This window comes from Nothobranchius furzeri, chromosome 14 (assembly GCF_043380555.1).
Source record: "Nothobranchius furzeri strain GRZ-AD chromosome 14, NfurGRZ-RIMD1, whole genome shotgun sequence".
NCBI classification, from domain to species: Eukaryota; Metazoa; Chordata; class Actinopteri; order Cyprinodontiformes; family Nothobranchiidae; genus Nothobranchius; species Nothobranchius furzeri.
Window position 1 is genome coordinate 48154819 of NC_091754.1, and position 26393 is coordinate 48181211.

The following is a 26393-nucleotide window of genomic DNA, read 5'->3' on the forward strand; positions in this document are numbered from 1 at the left end:
AGAACACATTTTCAATCCGTTGCTCAATTAAATCTATTTAAAATGTAACATTTTTTAGAAATGGTACGCAATTTTTTGCAATTCCCCATTTATAAATTAGGAAAATGATAAATGAGGACAATCCTGAATAAGAAAATATGCAGATGACGTGAGGTTGAGCAACATTTTTTACAACTCTTTTGAATGGATTTCTTGTTTTTATAAAACCATGTATTCATTCTATTAACGCAGATAAATTATTTCTAAAACTCATAAAATCATCTTTATCACTCACCAGTAAGGATTTTTGATAATTTATGGTAAAATATATTTAAGCAGCATTTTTACTTTAGTTACTATCACGTTTTATTGCATCGTGATATTATTTCTACATTTTATTTTGTATTTAGCTGTGAGAATGAATGGATGAACAAATTAATATTAAATGCAACATTTTACAGCAAACAATGTTAAAATACCTCAAAATAGCGTTTTTAACTTTAGTTTGAATTCACTGTTATTAGCTGAATTAAAGAAAGGTGCAGAATTCCAACTGCCTCCACAGGCTTTTAATTTGAAAACTCGGACAGGAAGTGTTGTGCTCTAGCTTCTGCTTTTAGTCTGAAGCTGCAGCTGAGCAGAAAATCCCAAGGTGATGCCGACATCCTCTGTCAGAGGAGAACAGGACGGAGCCTTGGTTCCAGCTCTTTTGTTGTTTTATTGCTTAAATGGGACAGAACTGAGATTTTTGGTGGATCTGGGGACAAACCACTGCTCTGGAGGTGGAGGATTTGCTGTTTTTTGCATCACTGAGACCCAAACATGAATTCAGCTGAACAAACAGTAACGTGGCTCATTACGCTGGGGGTTCTGGAGTCTCCAAAGAAAAGCATCTCGGATCCAGAAGCTTTCCTCCAGGCGTCTCTGCAGGATGGAGTGGTGCTGTGCAGGCTGCTGGAGCGCATCAGACCCGGGACAGTGGATAAAGTGGGTACACTGGGAAGGCTGGAGGGTATACAACCCAAATAGTGATTGATTATTTATTTAGTTTGGAATCTAAAGATAGAACATAGCCTCTCAGGTGGTTTTAGTGACAAAAATAGCAGCAAAAAACAGTAAATATCATATATATATATATATATATATATATATATATATATATATATGTGTGCTACCAACACCATCTATAGTGGGGACGGTGTGCTGCTGACCTCTATTCAGGATGTTGTGGATCGTGGGCAGAATACTTCAAAGACCTCCTCAATCCCACCGACACGTCTTCCAGTGAGGAAGCAGAGTCTGGGGACGTTGGGTCTCAAATCTCTGGTGCTGAGGTCACTGAGGTGGTTAAAAAGCTCCTCTGTGGCAAGACTCCGGGGCTGGATGAGATTTGCCCGGAGTTCCTTAAGGCTCTGGATGTTGTGAGGCTGTGTTTGCCGACGTGGCTCTGCAGTATCGTGTGGGCATCAGGGGCAGTCCCACTGGCCTGGCAGACCGGGGTGGTGGTCCCCTTATTTTAAAAGAGGGACCGCAGGGTGTGTTCCAACTACAGGGGGATCACACTCCTGTGCCTTCCTGGTAAGGTCTATTCAGGGGTTCTGGAGAGGAGGGTCCATCGGATTGTTGAACCTCAGATTCAGGAGGAGCAATGTGGTTTTCGTCCTGGCCGTGGAACACTGGACCAGCTCTATACCCTTAGGGGGATCCTGGAGGGTGCGTGGGAATTTGCCCAACCAGTCTACATGTGTTTCATGGATTTGGAGAAGGCGTTTGACCGCGTCCCTCGGGGGGCCCTGTGGGGGGGTACTCCAGGAGTATGGGGTACCAGGCCCTCTAATATGGACAGTTAGGTCCCTGTATGACCGGTGTCAGAGCTTGGTCCGCATTGCTGGCAGTAAGTCGGGCTCGTTCCCAGTAAGAGTTGGACTCTACCAAGGCTGCCCTTTGTCACCGATTCTGTTCATAACCTTTGTGGACAGGATTTCTAGGCACAGCCAAGGTGTGGAGGGCATCCGTTTTGGTGGTCTGAGGATCAGGTCTCTGCTTTATGAAGATGATGTGGTCCTGTTGGCTTCATCAGAACATTATCTTCAGCTTTCGCTGCAGCAGTTTGCAGCCGAGTGTGAAGCAGCTGGGATGAGAACCAGCTCCTCTAAATCGGAGACCATGGTCTTGATTTGGAAAAGGGTAGAATGCCTTCTCCGGATCAGGGATGAGGTCCTGCCCCAAGTGGAGGAGTTTAAGTATCTCGGGGTCTTGTTCACGAGTGAGGGAAAACTGGAGCGTGAGATCGATAGGCGGATTGGTGCTGCATCTGCAGTGATGTGGGCATTGTACCGGTCTGTCGTGGTGAAGAGAGAGCTGAGTCAGAAGGCGAAGCTCTCGATTTACTGGGCAATCTACGTTCTTACTCTCACCTACTCTCTTTGGGTAGTGACCGAAAGAACGAGATCGTGGATACAAGCGGCCAAAATGAGTTTTCTCCAAAGAGTGGCTGGGCTCTCCCTTAGAGATAGGGTGAGAAGCTTGGTCATCCGGGAGGGGCTCAGAGTAACCTGCTGCTCCTCCACATCGAGAGGAGCCAGTTGAGGTGGCTCGGGCATCTGGTCAGGATGCCTCCTGGACGCCTCCCTGTTGAGGTTTTCTGGGCATGTCCAATTGGGAGGAGACCTAAAGGTAGACCCAGGACACGGTGGAGGGACTATGTCTCTCACCTGGCCAGGGAACGCCTTGGGATTCCCCCGGAGGAGCTGGCCCGAGTGGCTGGGGAAAGGGAAGTCTGGGCCTCTCGCCTTAGGCTACTGCCCCCACGACCTGACTCCGGATAAGCGGATGAAAATGGATGGATGGAAGGATATGTATATGCGCTTTGTCTATGTATTGTTCTTATGCTATTTAAATAATAGTTTGCAAAATAACCACAATAATTCTCAAAACAACTACAAAGCAAAGCAGAAATCTACATAAATGGTTTGATTAGATTAAAAAATATAAGCTTAAATCAACATAAGGTAAAAGAAAGAGGAATAAACAAAAGAAAACAGATCTGGGACACAATAAATCCGTATTTAATGATGACATGAGCCAAACGTGACACATGTAAACTTTGAGAAAACACAAAGTATTCATATTGATGTTTAAAAAAAGCACAACAGAGATGATTTTGACATTTTTATTTTCTTCTACAATTGACGACCCTTCGTTTAATTTAAAAGTAATCTAAATCACTCTAATTTACTCAGTTACTCTGTTGTTTCAGGTTCACATCACGCCAGTTTAATCATCACGGAATGAATAAAAACTTTTCACTAGGCATCTTCTGTATAACTAAAAATAAAGCACAAATAAAACAATAATAACAAAACCATCAAAATAAGTGTCTTTCAAAATAAAACCCCTAACAAGTCACTGGAGTTTGATCCTCTGTTTATTTAGCATTTGTCTAAAAGCAGCGTTTTGTTACTAGGCTTTAGAAAGCTCTTTACTTCTTTAAGTTTTTTGTTATGCTTATAAATTATTAGTATTGGGGGAGTTTTTGAATTTTGAGTTTGGATAAATTTCAAACAAGTACATTAACTTCATGTAAAAATTTCTAAAAGTGAAATATTTATAAAATGAAGACTTTTTTTTGTTTTATTTTGAAAGTGGAAACCGGAAGTGGGAGTTATTAGCTGACTTGATCCTGAGAAGCAGCGAGTGCACCTGCGGAGCAGCAGCTACGTGTGGAATAAATGAGCTCTGGAAGCGGGAAGCCTCTCCAACACCTGCGTTAGGAGCTGCTTGACCTCTGAACTACGTGTCTGAAGCTACGTTCTTGTTTTTTATCTGTAGGTTTTCCAGGAACCGAGGAGCGACGGCGAGATTCAGAGGAACATTAACGAGTTTATTAGAGGCTGCGCGGCTTTCGGAGTGGAGGTGAGTCGGTTATGTTTTTATTCATCTAGTCACTCGGCTGGTGAGCTCGAAAGTATATTTCCATTGTGTCCACGAACGCATTTTATGGGCAGAAGCTAACTTGACTTATTTATTTGGGTTTGTCGGTGACGTCTTTGATCTGTTGGCAGAAGCGCGAGACACTCGCTGGATTTAAAGGCTGACTTTTCAGGAAACACGGAGGTGTTGGGATTAGTGTCTGGAAACGATTTTGTTGTGGAAGTTCACTGTTTCAGTAACTCACCTCATCCAAAAGAAGACGCTTTAACCAGGAGAATGAATTACCTGCGTCACATATTTTAGAAGTTACGCTCTAAACTTCAGGTTCAATTGCTTAAAATGGTGGACGCCCACCCATGACGTCACCCATAGCTTTCAGAAGGGTTTGTTTGAAACCAAATGGGCGGTTCCGATTGTCGCCATCTTTGCCTGTCCCACACTTCGTTAAGCCCAGAAACTCCAAAAATGGGCTAGGAGGTGCAGCTGAGAGCGGAATCATGAGGATCTGGGTGTGTCCAAATCCGCGGGTAGGATGCTTATGAGTACTGGTCGTCGCTGGTCTAGCGAGGCTGGGTCCTTTAAGACCACTAAAACCGTAAGTCAGCGACTCTGAATTCGGACAGTCTAGCCTTCACCTCTACGGTGGCCCGTAGGTCCCGTCACAGCCACGGCGGCAGTTACACACAATAGAAAAATGCTAAAGCTAGCGAAAATGGAGCAGGAATATTAAGGAGCTACAGCAGCTTCATGTCCATCAGCAGCGTTTGTTCACAACCGTTTTCAGGTAAAGTAATTTTGTTTATTCTAGAAGCTTTCAGGACTTACATGTTAACTTTAGATGGTTTCATGTATGTTTTAAGCTACAGAATGAATTGGTTAAATGTATACAACACATTTCTACAGTGTATTATCATGTAAGTAATATAAACCAAATGCATTATAAATGTTGAATGCAGTAGGATGTTTCTAATGTAAATTGGACCTTAGAACTTCTTATTTTGCATCAAATAGGGGTAAAGTGCTTAAAAAACAGGCTTTTTAAAAAAAGAGCATTGAAGTGTTTTCAATGTGCATTTGTTTATTCAACTTAAGCATAATAATGATTAGATTTGTCTTAAAAATGTAAATTCTCTGTAGTTTTCCTGCTGCTTTTCTTTAAACTGACCAGAACCAGTGTACTGCAGGTTATATGTTTAGTTTTACATTTTTCAATAAATAACCTTTTTTTAATCTATTACAGGTCAGCATGCACTGTGCTGCACATCTGCCTCTGTGCTGGTGAAGTTGCGGTGTCGGTACAAGATCTGCTCGGGTGCAAAATTGACTCGGGGTCCGTTGACTGCCGATGACGTCTAAGTAGTTGATTGGCTGAACATGAACCTTACGGAATTACGTAATCACGTTACGTTGTTATCACGTTACATTGGTCCAGGCAAATCTTTCTGTTGGAAAGATGGACAACTTTTACAAAGAAATCCATCATTACCTCTTTGAAAATACACTTTTAGCATAGAGCTGCATGTATATTAGGGCTGAACGATTAACTGCATGTGCAATTAAATTGTGATGTGACAAAAGGAGATTTTCTTATCGCAAAGGCTGCAATTTGGCAGCGAGTGGTTAGCGCAATGCTAATGTACATGGAAAAACCCATAGGAATGCTAATGCTAATATCACAGATTACATTATTACAAATTATGAATTAGAAACGTGCCAAATGATTACATTTGGAGTCTAATAGAAAGTAAAACTACCATCAATCAAATAAGTACAGACAGGTATTTTAGTAAAGCCAGAAAACTTTTAACTCCAGAGTTTTGGCTAGCAGCGATGAGCGTAACTGAACCACGCATGGACAAGACGTCAAAAACTCTAAACACAAAATAATTCAATAAACGGGACACACTTCTTTCCTGCATATACAATTTCACAGGTTTTGCTAATACCTATGATTCTTCAAGGGATGTGCTCAAAGAGGAGTTCAACATTATGAATAAAATATAGGGTTTTATTTTACAAATACCATTATAAACATAAACTTACGTCTTAAGAAGCATTATTTTAATAACGAAACTGCTAAATTCCTTCCAACAGTATAGATGTGTAGTGTATTTTGTCCGAGTGGGTTTGCCGTACTTTGACGTCATCGGCAGTCGAAGGACCCCGAGCCGATTTTGCACCCGAGCAGAAATTGTACCGACAGCGGCCCTGGAGGATGAGCCTGAGGAAGATGTGTGTGTGGAGGAGGTCAGTGGTGCTCTGTCCTGGAGGAGGTACCAGCAAGCCACCACTTCTGTTAACAGGCAAGCCATTTATGTAGGAACCTCTATTAAAAACAACACTTTGGTTTTATTTGCTGAAGAGTCACAATTGTTATACCAGTGGATCCATAAACCATCTCCTCATTTCATATTTCTGAATACATCTTAGAGATGTAACAGCCGTCGTCGGAGCCAGCCCAGCAGTCCCTGTAGATGGACTATGGAGTGGACAGTGAGAGGAAGCATCCCAAAGCTCTCTCTGCAGACCATCCTGTATGATGTTCCTCTGACCAGAAACGTCCCGCCACGGGTCTGCTCCAGCCCTCCATCCACGTCTGGATCCTCCTGCAGCAGATCCAGCTGCACTGTTAAAGACTTCCTGCTCACTCAGTTTAAATAAATGATCTAGGAAGAGTCACTCAGGTTAATCCTGCTTTAATCGTGCATAATTGGTCCATACTGATTTTGATCTGTAAATAAGTGTAACGTATAATAAATAATCTTGTCTCTTACCAACTTTTCATTTTCTGTTCATGTAACATGTTCAAAAACATCTGTAATAATAAAACTGGTGATAAAATCAATGACCAGAAAGAGTTATCAGTATTTGTTTTAATAAACGTGTTCAAATATCAAACAGCTAAATAACATTAACATGATGACAGTAGAAGGCCTCTCTCCCAGGAGGACCACCAGGTAAAGCCTCTCCTGACCCTGGACACCTGCAGTCCTAAACAGAGAAATCAGAGACCACAGGTGACAAAAAGGCAAACACATTTTTACATTTATCCACATGAGAAGATAAAACTTTTATTCCTCACAGAAACAATTTTTACTTCATTAAAACGTGTCAGCTGTGTAAATCCCTGAATGTAAAACTACTTTTCACAGAAGAATACAGAACTTCTGTGGTTGTGTGTAGACAGCTTCACTTTTTGCCTCTAAGCTTAATAAAAACTTTCTATTGTCCCTAAAACAAATGACAAGTTTAATTCGCTACACACACACACGGGAATAACTGGGACCCGTGAAACAAACACATACTGGCTAATTTCTGCCTAAAATGTAATTTAAAAAACAAATATACAAATGAAAAATGTCTATAAACAGAACCAATTTAAGCTTTTTAGTTTTCTATGGCTAATTTTTAAAAAACGCGTTTAAAACTTCGTAGCTCTCCCCATTTTCTCCCTGTTGAAAATCCACAGCAGGCGCGCAAAGCATGCTGGGATAGCCTTGTTCTGTGACTATACAACAGACCCGTCCTCAAAATGTGGGTGGAGCGAGGACGTATTTGAGGATGTGAGGATGAGTATTCTTGGAATTCGGACAGTACTCATCGTTGCGCTGTGACGTCATCGACCTCAAAATGCTCTCTTACAAGCATCCTTCCCGTGGATTCTGACACACCCACTGAGTCCGCCATTGTTCCCAGCTACGAGCCAACTGAACTAATTGAAGCCAACGGAGGTTTAGCCAGAAAAGTGACTTTAAGTACTCAACTTGTCGAGCTGCAGAGTTTCAGTGGTGTCCCTCAGAAATTGCCTCAGCGATCAGCGCCGGTCGCACGGGCCGCGTGAATCCGTGCTCCGTTCCTCCGCAGCAGTCGGAGATCCGTGGGGCTGTTGCAGGGCTCTGAATAAAACTTACTGAATAAATGTCACAAAGCTATCTGGCGAAGTTTAGAGCAGAACATTGACCCAGAGGTTCCCTGATCGAACAGATGCACGCGCAAGAATACGCTTAACGACCGCTTAGAGACGGAGCAAGCTAGTGGCTAATGCTAGCAGCTAGCCACTAAAATGAAAAAATATCTACAAATATCTACAAAGCTAATATTTACTTGGATACATAACAAGTATGATTGGGTTTTGCAATACGACAGCCTCTTAAGGTTTATTTTAGTAAGATTTTTAAATTCAATTCAATTCTAATTCAAAAATACTTTATTAATCCCGGAGGGAAATTGATTGCTGTAAACCAAGTAAAGTTAGTAAAGAACACATTTCAATTGGCTGCTAAGAAACTGTTGGACTTAAAATGGGCCTGTTGTAGAAATAACTTGGCATAAATGATTCTTCCCTCCTTTTTTGTCTTAACCAAAGAAATTCCAGTAATTGAGCAAAAACATTTCTTTTCTTACATTAGATTTTATAAAATAACAGGACACAAAGTGTCGGTACATTTAAAAAAAACATTTAATACATTTGGCCCAGAGAGCTGCAGAATGAGTGGAACACTGGGTTGTGAAGGAAGAACAGAGTTGTCAACGGTGTTATGGCTATAGATAAATTTTATCAACAACACATTAGCTATAACAGTCAGGGATATGTTTATCCTGTTTGCCTGAAAATAAATCTGTCCTAAAGGCAAAATCCAAAACCCCCATGTCATTGCCTCCCGCTACGTTTCATTTGCAGCCGCAAACGAAACGTAGCGGGAAAACAAGTAAACAAAACTGCTCTGTGTTTTAAAAAAGAACTACAGCATGGAATATAAGTCGCACTTTTTTTCATAGTCTGGCCGGCCCTGCGATTTAAACTTCTGAGCAACTTGTATACCAAATTATGTTGGCAATACCGCACTGCTGCTGGCCGGCTCCGGTCCAGGAATGAGCGCCCCTGCCCCACTGGGAATAAAAAGCACACAGCCATCACCTGCTAAAGCCTGTGGTGCACCGTTACACACCTGATCCGGCCCAGGAGTAAGCTCCCCTGACCCGCAGGGAACTAAAAACACACAGCCATCACCTGCCGGAGCCTGTTGCGTGCCGTTGCGCACTGGATCCGGCCCAGGTTTCAGCTCCTCTGCCCCGCCATCACCTGCTGCAGCCAGTGGTGCGCTGCTGCGGGCTGTCTCCGACCCATGAATGGGCTCCCCTGTCCCGCTGGGAGGGTTTCAAACATCGCCATCCTCTGCTGGAGACCGTGGCGTGCTGCTGTGCCCGCGTTGTTTATTCTGTTATTGTTACCGGTACTTGTCTTGCAATGTGAAATGCTTGGTCTCAGATTTTGTAAGAAAAATAATAAAATTTCCCCCCAAAATGTGACTTATAGTCCAGTGCGACTTATGTTTTTTTTCTTCTTCGTTATACATTTTATGGCTGGTGCGACTTATACTCCAGAGCGACTTATAGTCCGGAAAATATGGTACATTAAAAATATTGAAAACTTGCTCAAAGCAAAATATATTTTCATAAAAGAAATAACTTATAAACTTACTGATTTAATACTTTTTTATTCACAGAAAGATGGTTTTCATGAAAAAGTGCTGCAAACCTCCTCACAAACTCCGTGTGAGATTCAGGTCGCTGGTGTTCCACAGAGTTAGCTCCGGTTGTAGCTAGGTAGCTACCTCCATTAGCTTAGCTCCCACCTCCGCGTTAGCTTTGGTTTAGCTTCAAGTTAGCTTGTAGCTAGTTCGACTGGGTGTCGTCATTTGATCCCAGCCTTACAGCCTCACCCTCAGCTCCACCTCTCTTCCCTTTTGTGGAATTGTCTGGGCTTGACGGAACCTGTGACACTGTCAAAATAGCGGTGGTGGCCGCCTCCCATTTTTCCTCAAAAAACGTGTTATTGGAGCCTATGGAAACCCATTGTCCATATACATGTATGTCGATGGTCTTTTCTGGCATCCTCGGGCACAACAGGAATTTGCCATATTTCCCGTTTGAGTTTTCTGACAATAACAAATAGCCTAGCTGCGGGTTACTGCCTGCTAAGATGGCGCTGTTTCGATTTGAACTGTTGCATGCTGGGAGAAGTGACGTCAACTCCCGGAGCTCTATTGTCAGATCGCACAGCTCTAGCTCACACCCCCAGAGAAGAACCCTACTACCTCAGTTGGTGAACGTGACAGTGATGTCACTTTGGTGGGAAGCGATAGGCGTGTCTCCATCGTCAGAACTTCAGGGTAATTTCTGGGAGGGGGAAATTGACCAGGAGATACAGTAGCTACATTTACATGTGCAAAATTTCCTCAATCTGATTAAAATCTTGGTTGATAATGGTTTTCCACCAGTCTTGAAGGAGTTCCCAGAGATGTTAAGCACTTGTTGGCCCCTTTGTAAATGGTCATGGCCATGAAAATAAAGAAAACGCATTGAATGAGATGGTGTGTCCAAACCTTTGGCCTGTACTTTATATACCAAGGGTATTCAATTCCGTTCCTGGAGGGCCGGTATTTAGCACATTTTAGTTTTAACTCTGCTTCAGTACAATTTCAATCAGCCAGTAATTAACAGGCTTCTGCAGAGCCTAATGAGCTGCTGCATAGGTGATCATCCACTGAATCAGGTGTGTTGGAGCAGAGAAACCACTAAAACATGCTGGGTACTGGCCCTCCAGGACCGGAGTTGAATACCCCTGGTATATACTGTATATAGCTTGCTAGGCTAGTAGGATAATGGGCTCCTATCTAAAACCTTCAAAGGGAGCTGAAGTCACACCCATCTACTTCTGGTCAGTTTGATAAAACAATTCACCTGAAGTCATTCGTGTTTCTCAGGGGACCCATGAGCCGACTGGAAGAGGAGACGACTTGGGCTCCTATTGTCCTTTTTGTTATACGTGTTTAATGGGCTTTAATGCAGAATCTCTGGCAAATTACCAAGTTGTTAAACCACCTCTGATGTGAGATAAACTCAAGCAGCTCCTGCTAACTTCTTATTTGTTTTCAAATTTGCAGATGAGAATGAAATGATTTAGAAACTTGTTCAATATGTCTCCTAAATGTGAGGTTACAGTCAAACGTGATCTTTAGGTATCAATAATCCACAACCAGCTCCAGTTTCTCATCTTCCATAATCACCGAAGAGCGAGTCCACAGTTAAAGGAAGGAGCTGTTTTTCTAAACTGTGCTTTGGGATGAAAACCAGCCAAAAGGAGCCCACTCTAATCAATTAAAGCCACATTTCTCCCGTATATCATCTGCTGCTACGGCAACAGGAGACTGCTTGTCCTGTTTCTTCTAGACTCGCTTGCACCTTGTAGGTTTCATATCCTCAACACACTCCTGAATGCCAAGAACGATCGGCGTGGTGTACTCACTTTCTCTTGGTCGATGCAGCAGAAATATCAGTGCCAGGCACTGGCAGAGAGAGATCTCGTGCTCATACCAAGACGGAAAGTGTAGCGTCCTGCAGGGCCACAGCATACATCAGATGGACATTCAGCTGTTATATATCAAACAAAACCATCATGCTACCTCACCGTATTCATCTCACTGCTTAGGCGTCTCATTTCACAGGTGAACCAAGTTCTAATGTTATTATTGTTAATGCTTGCAGAGAAGATTTAACTGTTTTCTTTTCACCTGCTAATTGTGCAGGAATGATGTTGAACAAGCTTTAAATCTGATGCCAGAACAGCTGAGACTGGAGAGAGTTTCCCACTTCATCACACCTCCTTTTCCCAAAGCTCCCAACCCCACACAAGCATATGCTGCCTGGATCCCATGTTCTTCTAAAAGCTGTTTAAGCATAAACAGTCTTCACAGGTGTGTGTGTGTGTGTGTGTGTGTGTGTGTGTGTGTGTGTGTGTGTGTGTGTGTTACCGCACTATAAGCTTTAAGGCACCATCACGGATGCTGAACTTTTAGTTGATAAAGGCTAGATGGACAATTTGAACAATATGGACAGAATTCCTTTCACGACCAAAGTTTTCATACGAGTATGAATATTTTTGTTGATCTTAAAGTTCCTGGTGTTATGAGCGTGTTCCTACATGAATAATAAGACAATTATTAAAAGGTAAAACCTGACTATTTATTTCTAAGCCACAGAAATGATCATGTGAGGCCCGGACAAGCATCTACCACCTTCAGCAGACTCTTCTGGAGTTGGACTGAAGCCTATCTCCTGATCCAGGGTTTTAAACAATCACTAAGAGAATGTGCATATATGCTCTCTTCTCATTGGCCGTCCTCTCCTCCGACAAAGGACTGCTTCATCACCAGACCGATCATGTCTACAAACACACCATACCTCCTCTTCACCAATCTTTTAGCAGAGGCCATGAATCATGAAAACCGTTAAGTGTCTTTAACATTTAAGTGTTTTGCTTCTAATGCAGTTTCGACCTGCAGCCACTGAATCACCAACCCCCGTGTGATTTCTTTATGAAGGGCCCGTTGAGATTAAAAACCTCATTTTGAATGTGGTCTTGGCTTCAGACTCATGTTTTATTACTGAGCTCTGTTGTGGTTTATTATTAGTAAAATGTGACAATCAGCTGAAACTGTTGAGAAAAGTTGGATCAAACTAAATAACAGGAGATGTTCAGAAGGTTTGGAAGCCTGTGTTCATCATGTGTTAAACAAATCTCATCTCATCTGCGTTAACGTGCTTTTACACAGAATATTTAACTAAGGATGTCTTTCGACCCAACATCAGTCTCCTTAAACTCAAACCAGGTGTGATTAACCAATGTTACCCTGCCTTCCACGGTGGCACAGAAGTTATGTGCTCACCCCGTAATCGGAAGGTTGCAGTTTCGAGCCCCGCTCAGTCTGTCGCTGTCGTTGTGTCCTTGGGCAAGACACTTAACCCACATTGCCTGCTGGTGGTGGTTGGAGGGACCAGTGGCGCCTGTGCTCGGCAGCCTCGCCTCTGTCAGTGCACCCCAGGGCAGCTGTGGCTACATCGTAGCTCATCACCACCAGTGTGTGAATGTGTGTGTGAATGGGTGAATGACTGATTGTGTTGTAATGCACCTTGAGGGGTTCCAGGACTCTAGAAGGTGCAATATCAAATACAGGCCATTTACCATTTCTTTACGAGCATGTCTCCATCCACCAGGGTATCTGCAGGTTTAAGGGAGCCAAATTTAAGACTTTTTAAGACCTTTTTAAGGCCACTTTGACCAAATTTAAGCTATTTTTAAAATTAAATTTAAGCTATAATTTCCAGCTATTGCCTGGAACCGGTGCTAACCACGTCGTGAATGTGGGATTAGCCATCCAGTTACCATTAAACTTGCACTTCCCCAATGGCACAAGCTCCCACTAGCTTAACCAGCTAATGTGCTCATCTAAAAACAGCCCCCTTTCACAACCAGCTGAATGTGTACGGTTCCGCTTACGCCAACATCGTACACAAAAAATGCTGAACACCAACTAGAAATTCACGAACATTTTTATAGAAATAAAATAATCTTGTTTATTGGATCTTTGGTAATTTAAGACCTTTGGAAACTGGATTTAAGGATTATTTGTCATTTTTAAGGATTTTCAAGGCCTTAAATTTGGAAAAGCAAATTTAAGACTTTTTAAGACTTTTTAAGGACCCGCGGATACCCTGATCCACCTGCTGCAGCAACAGCTGCTGCGTTCACAGAAACGAGTCATGTCGGCGATGTCTTCAGACAATCAGCATTATAAAATAGGAAGAGCTGCTGGTGAAACAGAATGGAAGGAAAAAGTAATAACTAGCATTGATGCTGATCTCAAAGTTTTAGAAGTTACCTTGAGGAGAAAGTTTGAAAGCTCAGCTTTGTCCTTTATTACCTGTCCTTTTTGAACAGGTTTCTGTGGCGTTTATCATTTAAGCTCCACATAATCTGTGTTCTGGTCTGTTATTTTTATGACCTCTGTGAATTATTTCACTACTTGCAGAAAACAAGAGCTGTGGTGTAGAAGGGTTTGTTACAGGTATAAAATAGACCTAAAGGATTTTATCTCAGCCCTCACTCTGCTCTTCTCTGGAGTTATTTTCTGCCTTTAGTTTGTTTGTTGTTATGGAAACGAAGGCAGAGATCCCCATGAATAACATACTTTCACTCGAGTGTAATGTTGATTATTTAGATGCTGTGACTAATATTTATAGAGTTTAACAGGAAAGGTCAGACATGAATTCAACATTTTGTTCATCTCAAGGGTTCAAAAGTACATCTGTGTGTGTGTGTGTGTTTTAAGTAGGTCATGTTAGGTTATGACTCCCCCCCCCCCCCCCCCCCACTGAGAGTGTGAAGAGAGATCTAGTGAATAATGTTCAAAAAGGCACACAGGCATGTGCGTACACACACTCTTAAGTGTTGATCCTACCCTAATAAAGCCATATGATCCAAATGGAAAAGGGTTGATTACGTAATACCAGATTCCTGGTTGTAGACATCTAACAAGGTTTAACTCTGCACGTGGAGACCAGATGGATGGGCCTTTAAACAAATCTAGGATCTCAAGGGAACCATGAAGACGATATGGGAGAATAAAACCAGGGGAAGGGACGAGTGGGCTGATGTAATGCAGCCATCTAGACACCCTGTGGATTTTCCAATCAGGTTGATTAGAGCAATGGCAGCCATGTCGCTGGAAGCCAATGACTGGTACAAGCAGCCAGTAATAATTCTCCCCGACAGTTGTCTGGCAGCAAAAGGGCAAGCCTACAGAGGAGGATTAGAGAAACCATCAAGTGGCAGCAGGAGTGTGGCCATCATTAACTAGAGCTGCACAACCAGTGACATAAGTCCCAGTTATACATCTGACCCTGGAAGGGAATCGTGTGTGATATCGATCCAGTCCATTTAGAGTGGCCTCGTTTCTACCATGAGTCATTCAAACCTCATAATCAGGGAGTCCGTCTGACCAGTCACTGGTGGAAAATGTGGGCATTATTAATACTTCAACATGGTGTAAAAGTGAGAATGCAACATTTTAAATAGTTTTTACTGCACAAAATTTACATTTAAAATGTTAAAAAAAGAGATGTTTAGCCTGCAAGTCCTACTTAAAGAGCAAGTCACCCCCAAATCAACTTTTTTTTCATGGTAAAACAATATAAATGAGTGTAAGTGAGCAAGTAGGGTGGTGCAGTGGCATCAGCTGGCATAGGCCAGAAAATGCCCGCACTGCCCGCTCACCACAGCAATAGAATACACCTCATTAACACACAACACTATGTTGGAGCAGGTGGAGGGAGACCAGGGGGTCTTAGCACACCTCTGTTGTTGCTTGGCTGCCTGGGGCTGGAGACTAGGAGGGAGATCTGGCCGTCTGGTTGGGGTCTGGGGTGGTGGGTTGCTGTGCTCGGCGGTGGGCGGGGGAGCCTGCTCATCAGCACCCCAGCAGAAAGGGTCAAACGCTGGTAACCGGTGGTGGTTGTACCCCATGTGCAGCATTACCGGGACCAGAGTGAATAGGGTGTGTATGGGGAGCATGAATGGGTGTCCTGCGTGTATTTTTTTAAGTCTTTGGTTGTATGTGCATGTGTGAGCATGAGGGAGGGAGTGTGTGACTGTGTTTGTGTATGACTGTATATGTCAGGTGGGGCCTTTGACTCCTCCCTTCTCCTGGGACCTCCTTTGATGATATAGATCTTCGTCTCCCCTCCCCCCTGTCACACCTGGTGGGGGTGTGATGCCTTGGTCTGCCTGAGTGTTCGTGGCTCCCGGGTCAGGGAGTTTAAGATTTTTGGCATCTGCCTGATCAATCCCGGTGGCGGCCTGGGGGGGTCTGGGTCCCTGGGCTCTGCTGGGTCCCCGGCGGGGGTGGTCGCCCCTGGGTCCCGGGTCGCTGGGTCCCGGACTCGGCCGGCTAGGGGGTGGGAGGCTGCGGGCAGGCCTGAGGACTTGCCGCTGATATCTCCCGGGGCTCTGCCAGCTGCTGGTTGTGGCCCCCCGGGGCGATCCTCTGTGCCTCTCGAGGGGGGCGGGGGCCTTTCTGGTTGCGGGCTCCTTGGGGTTCCTGTGTTCTGGGGCAGCGCCTGGATCTCTGGGACTTGGAGCTCCCCCCCGTCTCCTACGCGTCTTTGGGGGGCAGATCTGTGGTCCCTCACACTCTCTATTGGACGCTCCTATAGATAAACCTTACATAAACAAGCGCGTGTACACACACAGGTGCTCACATGGTGCTCTCATAAGTATGGGCTTGGGCACGTTCAACACATGTCTTAAGACTATGGTGGGGACTCAATGCACTGTGGTATATTATCGTGTGACTGTTTAGTTAAACAATGATTGATTATATATTTCTTCATCAAGTTGACGCAGTGATAGCTTGATTTTGTTATATTGGTGTTGTGTCCCATTTTTTTGTTATGTTTTGCTTTTTTCTCGTCTCATTTTGCAGGTCTAGAAGCAGACTCTTGTTCATTATTGTTTATTTTTGTTGAATCCCCCCCCCCACCTAACCCCCTCTCTCCCCACCTTTTCTCTTTTCCTTTCTCTTTCACCTCTGTCTCCGTGTCTGGTCGAAATTACAAAGCATTCAAAAACAATAACAATAAAGTTTAAAAAAAAAAAAAAAAAAAAAAAAAAAAAAAAAAAAAAAAAAACAATATAAATGAGTGTCTAATCGTGCTGCAGACAGACACATGTAGTAAATAGTTTTGCACTTTAGTGCATCTTGGTTAAAATTTTAATTTTCTGCCTAAAACTGTCAGTGTTGTGCCGTTGTCAGGTAAAAACTCTGCACTGCATTTGAATTTAAATCTGCCATCGCTGTTGGCTAAGAGGTACCCTAGGACGTTAGCTGGTACCATATGATGTCACAATGTCGTGAGCCTTTGTGTGTGTGTGTACAGGAAGCGGCTCCGCCCTCTCGGTCTGCTAGGCAACAGCATTTGTTTTCAAACAGGAAGTGGGAGTGGAGGAATAATCTGGTAGGGGGTGACTTGCTCTTTAAACTGCATCTGGTGATGCAGTTGAGAGTGCAAAAACGCCGTAAACCTGAACTCTCTGGACGGAGTGCGTCTCCAACATCCCTATCCTTGTTAGCCTGTCTTGAATCTGCCCCACGACCAACAACCATCAATGAAGCGATGCCATTGATGGTTCTGTCATGGCGCGCGTTCTGCCGTTGTTTTTCAAACAATCTCCACATGCTACTGGACAACGAACAATGTGATGTACTTACCTCAATGGATGTTGGTAAACGAGGCGGTCCGCTGTTGAAGAAGGTGAAAATACATCCTTTTTTCTAAATAAATACATCTATCTGCTTCTTATTCTAATAAAGCCCAAGTCTTAATAGTCCAACATTGATGTAAAAGATTGTGGACCAATCACAGCACTCTATGGGTTTAAAACCCTTAACATAACCCCTAACAAAAATACTAACAGTATTAAGGCCGCTAATTCAACAGTTTCTTCCCCTCTGATGTTGTTCTCATAAATGACAATCTGCTCACTCCAGTCGCTTGGTCCCAGTCACATGACCCTGTGTTGTGTTTGCACCTGAACTGGTGTGCTCTGACCAGAGCCTACACTGTCTTGTATTTAGCAGCCATTTCTCTAAGTTTTGCCACTTTATATTATTTTCTCATGATTATATTCTTCCTATATTTTCTTATCTCTTTTATCTTCCTTTTTTTGCACTAAGTACCGCAGCAAGTTCCTAATTATGTGATTCCCATATGTTAACTTTTGTAATTCCTGCACCGTTCACCTGATTTGGACGTAAATACCCTCAAAATAAAAGCTGACAGTCTGCAGTTAAAGCACATCTTGTTTGTTTCATTTGATGTCCATTGTGGTGGTGTATAGAGCCAAAAATGTTAGCATTGTGTCGATGTCCCAATATTTATGGACCTGACTATGTGTGTGTGTGTATGACTGTGTGTGTGTGTCAGACTTGGAGATTAAAAGAGGCAGCTCAGACTTGGAGTAATCCTGCTTCAGACTCAGGATTTAAAGCTCCACTAGACTTGGTTCTTCTTGATCTTAAGGCTGAATGTAGAACTGATTATAAATACAGAAAGAACACATAGATGTGTGTTTTAGTTTACTTCATGTTATCTAACCTGTGTGCAAACACAACTAGTTACTCCTGTTGTAGCTGAACTCGTGCTCTAGTGGGTTTTTCTTCTTCTTTGCCTCAAACCTTTAGTTGCATTAGGGTTGGCTCACATTTCATTCATTATTCTTTTGTTTTTGTATTTTCAGCCTTTTGAGGTCAGCGACCTGCTGCAGGGGCAGAACTTCTCTAAAGTCCTAAACTCCTTGGTTGCCCTTAACAAAAACACTGAAGGTGAGATAAGAGCCTTTCATCCTCCGCTGTCCCCTTTGTTTGATGTTATAACAAATCTTGGTTCATCTGCACTTTTAGACATCTCCGGAGACGGCACATGTGCACCACACTCCCCAAGTCCTAGAATCAAGTCATTTGACTCTCTCAACACTCAGGCTTGCCCCTCTAAAGTGCTGCAGCATCAGTACCGCAGCTTGGTGAGTCACCATGACAGAGACAGCATCACAACTTAAGCTGTGACATCACACAAACACACACGTCTGCCTTTTTGTTTTGGTCTCGCTGTTCATCACAGGACATGTCCGATGGCAATGGGTGTGGCCTGCCACTGGTCAAAGCGCGTTTTGCCTTCCACCAGAACAATGAGGACGAACTCTCCTTCTCCAAGGGTGACATCATCAGTGTGACCAGGCAGGAGGATGGGGGCTGGTGGGAAGGCTCGCTGAATGACAAGACGGGGTGGTTCCCTAGTAACTATGTACGGGAGCTGAAGAGAAACGGTGGGTGCAGCTATTTTTTTAAATCATTCTATTGTTTAGGGATACCAAAAGAAAAAAATGCTCCTCATTGTTTTTATCTTCCGTTGGTGATGTCTCGTATGTTTAGCATCAGAAGATATTTAACTTCTGCTGAGATTCCAAGACTGAAACTGAGGTGATGTTTCTTCCTGCTTCAACTCTGCTGCTCTTAAAGCGGTTCTAGAAGAACTTCTTAGCGTCCGTGGAGCATATAAACTTTGGGTAACACTTTAGTTTAGGGAACACAAATTAACCATTAATTAGTTGCCAATGAATATGCATGTTAGTGGACTACTATGTCAAAATTGGTCATTAAGCTGTTATTAGGTGCTTATTACCAATGCTGTAATTCTAACATTAGCAGGCCATAAATTAAGAGTTTTATCATAATAAGCCATTCATAATGGTTTGTTAACTGAAAGTAAACGGTTAGTTGCTGGTTAACGGACATACAAAGTAGCTCTAATCTGTATGTGGCTTTTAAAGAAGTAATTCAAGGGAATAATTATTCTGCATTAATAACCAAAAATATGTTGTGGCATTATGTACATAAACACCAAACTCCACATGTTTATTGAGCCACAATTAATTAGCCACTTGTAAGCAAGAATCTGTTCCCCATTCTAAAGTCAGATTTCATTCATGCCTAATTACTAGCAGTTCTGTATTAATTAACTACTTAAAGGCAAAAATATGTTCCCCTTGAATTACTTCTTTAAAGGCCACATACAGATTTGAGCTACTTGGTATGTCCGTTAATCAGCAACTAACCATTTACTTTCAGTTAACAAACCATTATGAATGGCTTATGATAAAACACTTTATTCATGGCCTGTTAATGTTAGAATTACGGCATTAGTAATAAGCTTTTAATAAGCTTAATAATGACTAGTTCAGACTTGGTAGTCCACTAATATGCATATTAATTGGCAGCTAATTAATGATTAATTTGTGTTCCCTAAACTAAAGTGTTACCAAACTTTGTTGGGGCTCAGGATGGCCCAAGAGCCCTGATAATTACCCCATCATAAAGCCCTACAACAGAAGGGTGTTAACCAGCACAGTAAAGCAGGTCGGAGACACCCGAAGCCGCCTAAAGTCAGCAACAGGGTAAATGGGGTTTGGAATTACAGGCGGGCCGTATCATACCATTCATGATGATACCAAGCCCCCACAATGCGGCTCAAAAATTGAGGCCAACCAGGAAGTACCAAAAATTGCAGTTCCGCCCTCATCCGCTGGGGGCTGGCGTCAGAAGCGAGCAAATCCTCATTGACTCCCATGTTAAAAATACCAATTTCACAGCAGAAATGAACATGTTTACAGCCTGGTACCAAAACATGTTTTTTGTTTAAATGATCTAGTTTACACTCATGACAACTCTGAGGAGGGTGAATTTTTTTCTCACTCTTCTGTTTAAGTGTATTAAAAGCCTAAAATTCTGTATAATTAATGAGCATCAGACCCACGTGACCACAGAGCTAGCTCCGTGGAAAGGCCTCAGTAGAGCCTCGGTCTGGCCTGGAAACTGTTCCGGGATTTTGAGTCTCTCTGTGTTTGTGTATTCTGTTTTGGATATTATTTGTGCAATTGTTCGACAAAATGACTTGCTGTGGCATTAATTGCACTAATAGAGCGTCTAAGGAGTCTCCACTTCATTTTTTTCGGTAAGTAAAATTATATTTATGTATTTTAGGTCACTGCTGAGCTTAGATTTTAACATGTACTGTTTAACCATGAAATTTAAATGTAATAGGGTAAAACCCCAGTGCATTTAACATAATGTTGCACTTTAGAAAATGGGTTGAAATATAACATGTTGGTGGAGCTGGGTTCCGACTATCGGCTTGTGGAGCTCTCGGGCGACCTGTTTTCCACCCGTTCTCCCCTCCCCGCAGCTCGGCGCATCTCTGTCTGATCGCAGCTTCTGTCTGCTGCGCTGGCTGCCGGCTTGTGGATCTCTGGGATGGAAACCTTTCCACCCGGTTCTCCCCAGCAGCAGCTCTGTGCATCTCAGATCACAGCGGCGCTTGTCTGCTGTGCGGCTGCCGGCTTGTGGAGCTCTCGGGAGACCTCTGTGTTCCACCCGGTTTTACCCAGCGGTCAGCCCGGCGTATCTCTGACTCAGAAGCTCTGGTGTTGTGCACAGTTAACTCCGGTTGTAGCTAGGTTGCTACCTCCGTTAGCTTAGCTCCCACCTCCGCATTAGCTTTGGGTTAGCTTCAGGTTAGCTTGTAGCTAGTTCGACCGGGTGTCGTCAGTTGATCCCTGCCTTACAGCCCCACCCTCAGCTCCTCCTCTCTTCCCTTTTGTGGAATTGTCTGGGCTTGACGGAACCTGTGACACGGTCAAAATGGTGGTGGTGGCCACCTCCCATTTATCTTCAAAAATGTGTTATTGGAGCCTTTGGAAACCCATTGTCCCAATATTTATATGTCGATGGATAATACTCGTCATTTTTTACTTGCCTGTTTAAAAAATATATCATATATTAATTAGATGACGTCTACACATCCATACGCTCATGTGGGTGAATATTCATGGTAGTTCTGAGGTATTTTGGCCACCGTAGGCCCCCGTACCTGTCACCTGGTCATATGGGTGGTCTCTCCACACAAACAGGACAGAGAGATGTGTGAAACAGCAAGCTAGCAGGAGCCGGGTGCTCCTGCTAGCTTGCTGTTTCTACATTAGACACAAGTTTATTTTGCTGCATCAGATATTCTAGATGAAATGGAAAAGCTTCTTTGTGGTGAAGCGTTGCAAACGGGGGTGGGTACTGAGTCAAGCCCGCACGTCTGGTTTCTTCGAACTTTATTGAACGCTGAACACAAACTGCATCCAGCGTGTTTTCTCTCCTGTTCGTCTCTCTGACCTTTTTGTAATTCGTAAACATCGACTAACGAAACACCAAATTTTACACAATCGTTGTTTGATGTTGCAAAAGCACCAGAACCACAGTACTCACTTATACCGGTTAATGCTGGTTACTCATTTGTTTGTTTCACGTTATAATATCAGATGTTTGGAGTTAATAAATGTGGTTAAAATGGAAATGTGGAATTCAGAAAAGTAATTAAAACTAAAAAAGTGGACGTTAGCAAAAAAATAAAAAGTATTTTATATGACCTAGAATTACTGCAGAAAAGTCATTCATGAATATCAACATTTTTTTTACTTTGTTAAAACTTTATCGTTATCCTCAAAATGCTCAGAAATATTGCGATACATTTTTTGGGGTCGGATTGTCCACCCCTGTTTACAGTGATGCCAGTCACGCATTACTTAGTAGCGCGTTACTCTAAAATGAACACTTTTTCCAGTAACGACTAATCTAATGTGTCACTATTTCCATATGAGTAATCAGATTACACTATAAGTTACTGGTGACTAGTTTTGTGTAACCAGGAACGTTGAGATGCGTGTTTCCAACAACAGCAGAGGCTGTATTCAGATCAAGCAGCATATTAAGCGACTAAATGACCGAACGGCAACGCAGTCCCATTCCTTGGAATGGAGCCACTACTCACGGTGCTAAATTAACCCCAACCAAAAGCTGGAAACCTGGCTTCCCACAATGCACCTCACCTGCTGCTTGTTTCACACTCACTAGTGTCTCTAGTGACCCTGCTTACTGCTGAACAGACAACTGGCAAGGTGCACTGTGGGTAGCTGGTTTTCAGTAGTTTTGTCCTATTTTGGTGGGTTTTCGGGTGTTTTGTTGGGGTTTTATTGCTAGGTTTGTGTTGGCTGTTTGTCTTGTTCAGCGTTCTGATGGTGCTAATTTTGCACCGCAAGTAGCAGTTCCAATCCAAGGAATGGGATTCCTTTGCTGTTCGGCCTTTCGTCAGTGTGTCTAACAATAATCTTGGCTGTCAGTTTGCTAATGTTGGATGCTAGATGTTAGCATTCTTCCCAGCGCATTGCTGCAGCATAGCAAAACTGAAGCTTGAGGCATCGGGTACAGATACTGCTGAAAGTAATTAATAAAGTAATTTCTAATTTAACTTATTTACTTTCAACATACAGTAATCAGTAAAGTAACTAAGTTACTGTTGGATGGAGTTACCAGTAGTCAGTAATCAAATTACTATTATAAGGTAACTGTGGCAACACTCCCAGTTTTAGAATTCTAGAACCACTTTAAAGGTCTGAGTCATGTGATGCTCTTTTTTTTTTAAATATGATTGGTCATTCTGAGCTGGAAATGTTCGGGGGAACCATTCAGGTCAGAAAAATCCAGTCTCCTCTATGTCAGAGGGAAAAGCTGCATTTGTGGACCCACCCACATTAGGCCCGCCCACAGGAAGGAGAGAGCAGAGGGCATCTTGGCTAGTGGAGGCTAACCATTAGCTACTACACAACATGGCGGGATACGTTCAGGCTTGTGTTATTTGTGGAAATAAAACATCTCAAATGTTTTACCCAAGAATGGTGGCAGCAGAACAGTCATGTTGCTGTCAGCCAATAAGAAGTGAGATGTTTGCATATCATGAATATTAATAAGTGGGACTCAATATTCAGTTGGTTCCGGTCCCCTACTCCTCCAGCTGACCTTTACTTCCTGAAACAGGAGCGCCAGAGCTTTGTCCCCACAGACAAAGTCTCACAAGGCATTCATTTATACCAGAGACCTCAGCAGAGTTACTGACATTGGTCAGAGCTGTGATTTAGGAGCAATAGATCTTTTTTAAACATAAGTCAAGTGTATCTGGTGAGTTTCACTTTTCCTAAAACGATCCTCTTTTAACCAAACTCTTGACATTTTTGCCGTGTCTTTCTTCTCTGATCATTTCCTTGTCCAAATGTCTGATTTAGCTGTTGTTGCTTTCTGAGATGGGAAGGTAGGAAGCTTCTCCAGGACACAAAGAAAGGAAGTTCCAGAGCTGCTGCGTAGAACAGGAACTTCCTGACTTAAACAGTAACCATGAAGACGCTCACGCAGAGATGGCCAGCTCACACAAACCATTTATGGATCTCACACGGATTTAACAACATTAGCTAAAACCATTTGTAGCTATTTAAGCCTTTGTTGTCCTGCATGAATAAGACACTGTAGTAATTATGACTGGTTATGCACCTTTTTCTGCTTGTAGACAAAACAACAGAGAAGCAAAAGTCTGGAACCCTAAAGAGTCCACCCAAAGGCCTCGACGTCGCCATCATCAGTAAAACATATTATAATGTGGTGAGTAGCACCGTGAAGACCCACGTGTCATCAGTAGTAGTTAGAATCCTCACGACCTGTCATCCTTCATCAGTTCTACGTCACACGGCGTGTGTGTGTGTGTGTGTGTGTGTGTGTGTGTGTGTGTGTGTGTGTGTGTGTGTGTGTGTGTGTGTGTGTGTGTGTGTTTCTGTTCCTGTGTGTCTGTCTGTTCCTGTGTGTGTTTGTGTGTGTGTGTGTGTCAACAGTCAGACGCAGCCACTCACCAACACTCGTGTGTGCGTGTGTGTGTGTGTGTGTGTGTGTGTGTGCGCGCGCATGCATGTCTGTTTGTGTGTGTGTATGTCTGGTTATGTGTGCATGTGTGTGTGTGTGTGAGAGAGAGACTCAGACTGCAGGGACTCTAATGTAGGTTATTCCTTCCAGGCCGCTGGTTTCTGGGGCGTCGTCGCCGCAGCCTGGGCTCTTTCTGGTGGGAGTGGTTTTAATAATGCACCAAGATGCCCGGCGCTTTTGTATTTTGGTACCGGAGGTTTTATTTCAGTTGAAACCTTCATGAGAGCTCATGGAGGTCCTGCCTGCAGTCAGATCTGTTCCTACAGAGAATTTATTTTAGTTCTATTTAGTCTTTTAAATGTTTCTATTGCTAGAAGAAGCTGTTCCTTCGTATTCCCGTTTACCTGACTTCATCATTTTTATAGGAATAATTAAAATTGTATGCATTACTTTCACTCTACCACTTGTTTCACAGTCATGCCTCGATCCTCTGAGACGTTTGAGTTTGTGACTAAGTCATCTAGTTAGTCTGCAGGTCAGACGCCAGCTCCTAAAGCTCCCTAATGAGCCTCATCACTGCGTTCATTCCCTCTAACAGAGGCTGTTTTGTGTCTTCAGGGAGAAAATTCATTATTCACCACATTTTTGTTTCGTCTGATTAAAACGGAGCATTCCCGTGAGAATAAAACCTCATTTCTTTTATTTCAGGTCCTCCAGAACATCCTGGAAGCGGAGAGCGAATATTCCAGAGAGCTCCAGACTCTCCTGGGTTCATACCTTCGCTCTCTTCACCCCACAGACAGGTGAACAGTCTGCTAACCCACCCACGTGGGTTCATACCTGCTGTTGCTTCTGTTTAGCTTTATTCTAAAGGGAACTCCATTCTTGTGCTGCAGACTCAGCGGCGTGGACATCAGCCACATTCAGGGAAACCTGGAAGAGATCTCCACCTTCCAGCAGATGCTGGTTCAGTCTTTGGACGAACAAACAAAGTAGGCGTTATTTTAATGTCTGCAGCTTTTTGCTGGCATTAGAAACATAATGAAAGAGTGAAAGTTGGATAGACATTTACGTTCTTCATGATGAATTATATCCTTCAGTTTCACTAAACAACAGCGACACCTAGTGGTCAAACATTTACTTATTTATTGAGTCCCACCACATCTGTGCAGACTCCCGGAGAACCAGCAGAGGATCGGGGGTTTCTTTGTGAGCCTGATGCCCCAGATGAAGACCGCATATGTGGCCTACTGCTCCAATCACCCCTCTGCGGTCCACGTCCTCACGCAGCACAGGTATGTCCCGGAGGAGTAATACCTACGCCTGTATGAAACCGCCAGACGTGACTCGTCTGTCTCAGGGAGGAGCTGGAGGCATACATGGAGTCGAAGGGGGCGTCCAGTCCCGGGTGCTTGACCCTGACTGTGAGTCTGAGTAAACCCTTCACCAGACTGGAGAGGTACCCGGCGCTGCTGAGGGAGCTGGAGAGACACATGGACGTAAGCAGGCGGCTTCAGTCTGGTTTTCTTGTGTTGTCGTGGTGAAAATGTCAAATGTGCGTTTAGGAGCAGCATCCTGACAGAGCGGACCTGAACGCCGCCATGGCCGCCTTTAAAAACCTGGAGGTGAGACAGGTTCATCGCTGAAGGTTTGTTTTTGTTCAGAGTTTTTCTGAACTTCCGCACCTGGGTGTGTTTCCCGTCAGGCCGAGTGTCGGGAGGTGAGGAAGAAGAAGGAGACGGAGCTGCAGATTTTAACAGAGCCAATCAGGAACTGGGAGGGAGATGACATCAAAACGCTCGGCCCGATTCTCCACATGACCCTGGTGAAGGTTCACACTCAGACTAGTCAGGTAACCACCTCGGACACGCCCCCTTTAGTCCGACCAGCTGATGTTTTAACTAAAAGTCGTTTCCCTCCCAGGAGTCAAACGAGCGCTACCTCATCCTTTTCCCTCACACTCTGCTGCTGCTCTCTGCTAACCTGAGAATGAGTGGCTTCGTCTACCAGGTTGGTTTGGTCTTAAAGCCTCTGCAGAAACATCTGTGAGTCTCCTGACTGTCAGACATGAGCGGGGGCATGTGTGTCCGCAGGGGAGGATCCCGCTGTCCGGAATGCTCATCTCCAGAATTGAAGATGGAGAAAAAATGAAGAATGCTTTTGAAATATCTGGTCAGCTGGTTACAAGTTTTCCATTTCTGTACTGGACTCATCTTCTCTACACGTCCAGTTGAATCAAATAAAAGTTCTTTAGATGTTTATCTAAGGGACACGTGACTTCTGACCACGTGTTGTCCT

At 43.5% G+C, this 26393-nt stretch overlaps 1 protein-coding gene across 2 annotated transcripts in view; it reads left to right on the forward strand.

Moving 5' to 3' along the window:
* The first annotated feature begins 329 nt into the window (after positions 1–329).
* Positions 330–26393, forward strand: part of arhgef7b (Rho guanine nucleotide exchange factor (GEF) 7b) — a 32167-nt gene continuing 6103 nt past the window's right edge. The window contains exons 1-14 of one of the 2 annotated variants that reach the window (XM_015952301.3): positions 330–966; positions 3811–3894; positions 18050–18134; positions 18213–18331; positions 18430–18634; positions 23749–23840; positions 24804–24898; positions 24992–25087; positions 25268–25390; positions 25456–25594; positions 25661–25720; positions 25801–25947; positions 26019–26105; positions 26189–26267. In XM_015952301.3, coding sequence (XP_015807787.1) covers positions 802–966; positions 3811–3894; positions 18050–18134; positions 18213–18331; positions 18430–18634; positions 23749–23840; positions 24804–24898; positions 24992–25087; positions 25268–25390; positions 25456–25594; positions 25661–25720; positions 25801–25947; positions 26019–26105; positions 26189–26267 — 1576 coding nt within the window. In that variant the 5' untranslated portion in view covers positions 330–801. The remainder of the gene's footprint in view (positions 967–3810; positions 3895–18049; positions 18135–18212; positions 18332–18429; positions 18635–23748; positions 23841–24803; positions 24899–24991; positions 25088–25267; positions 25391–25455; positions 25595–25660; positions 25721–25800; positions 25948–26018; positions 26106–26188; positions 26268–26393) is intronic. The other variant, XM_015952302.3, reaches the window with a different exon arrangement.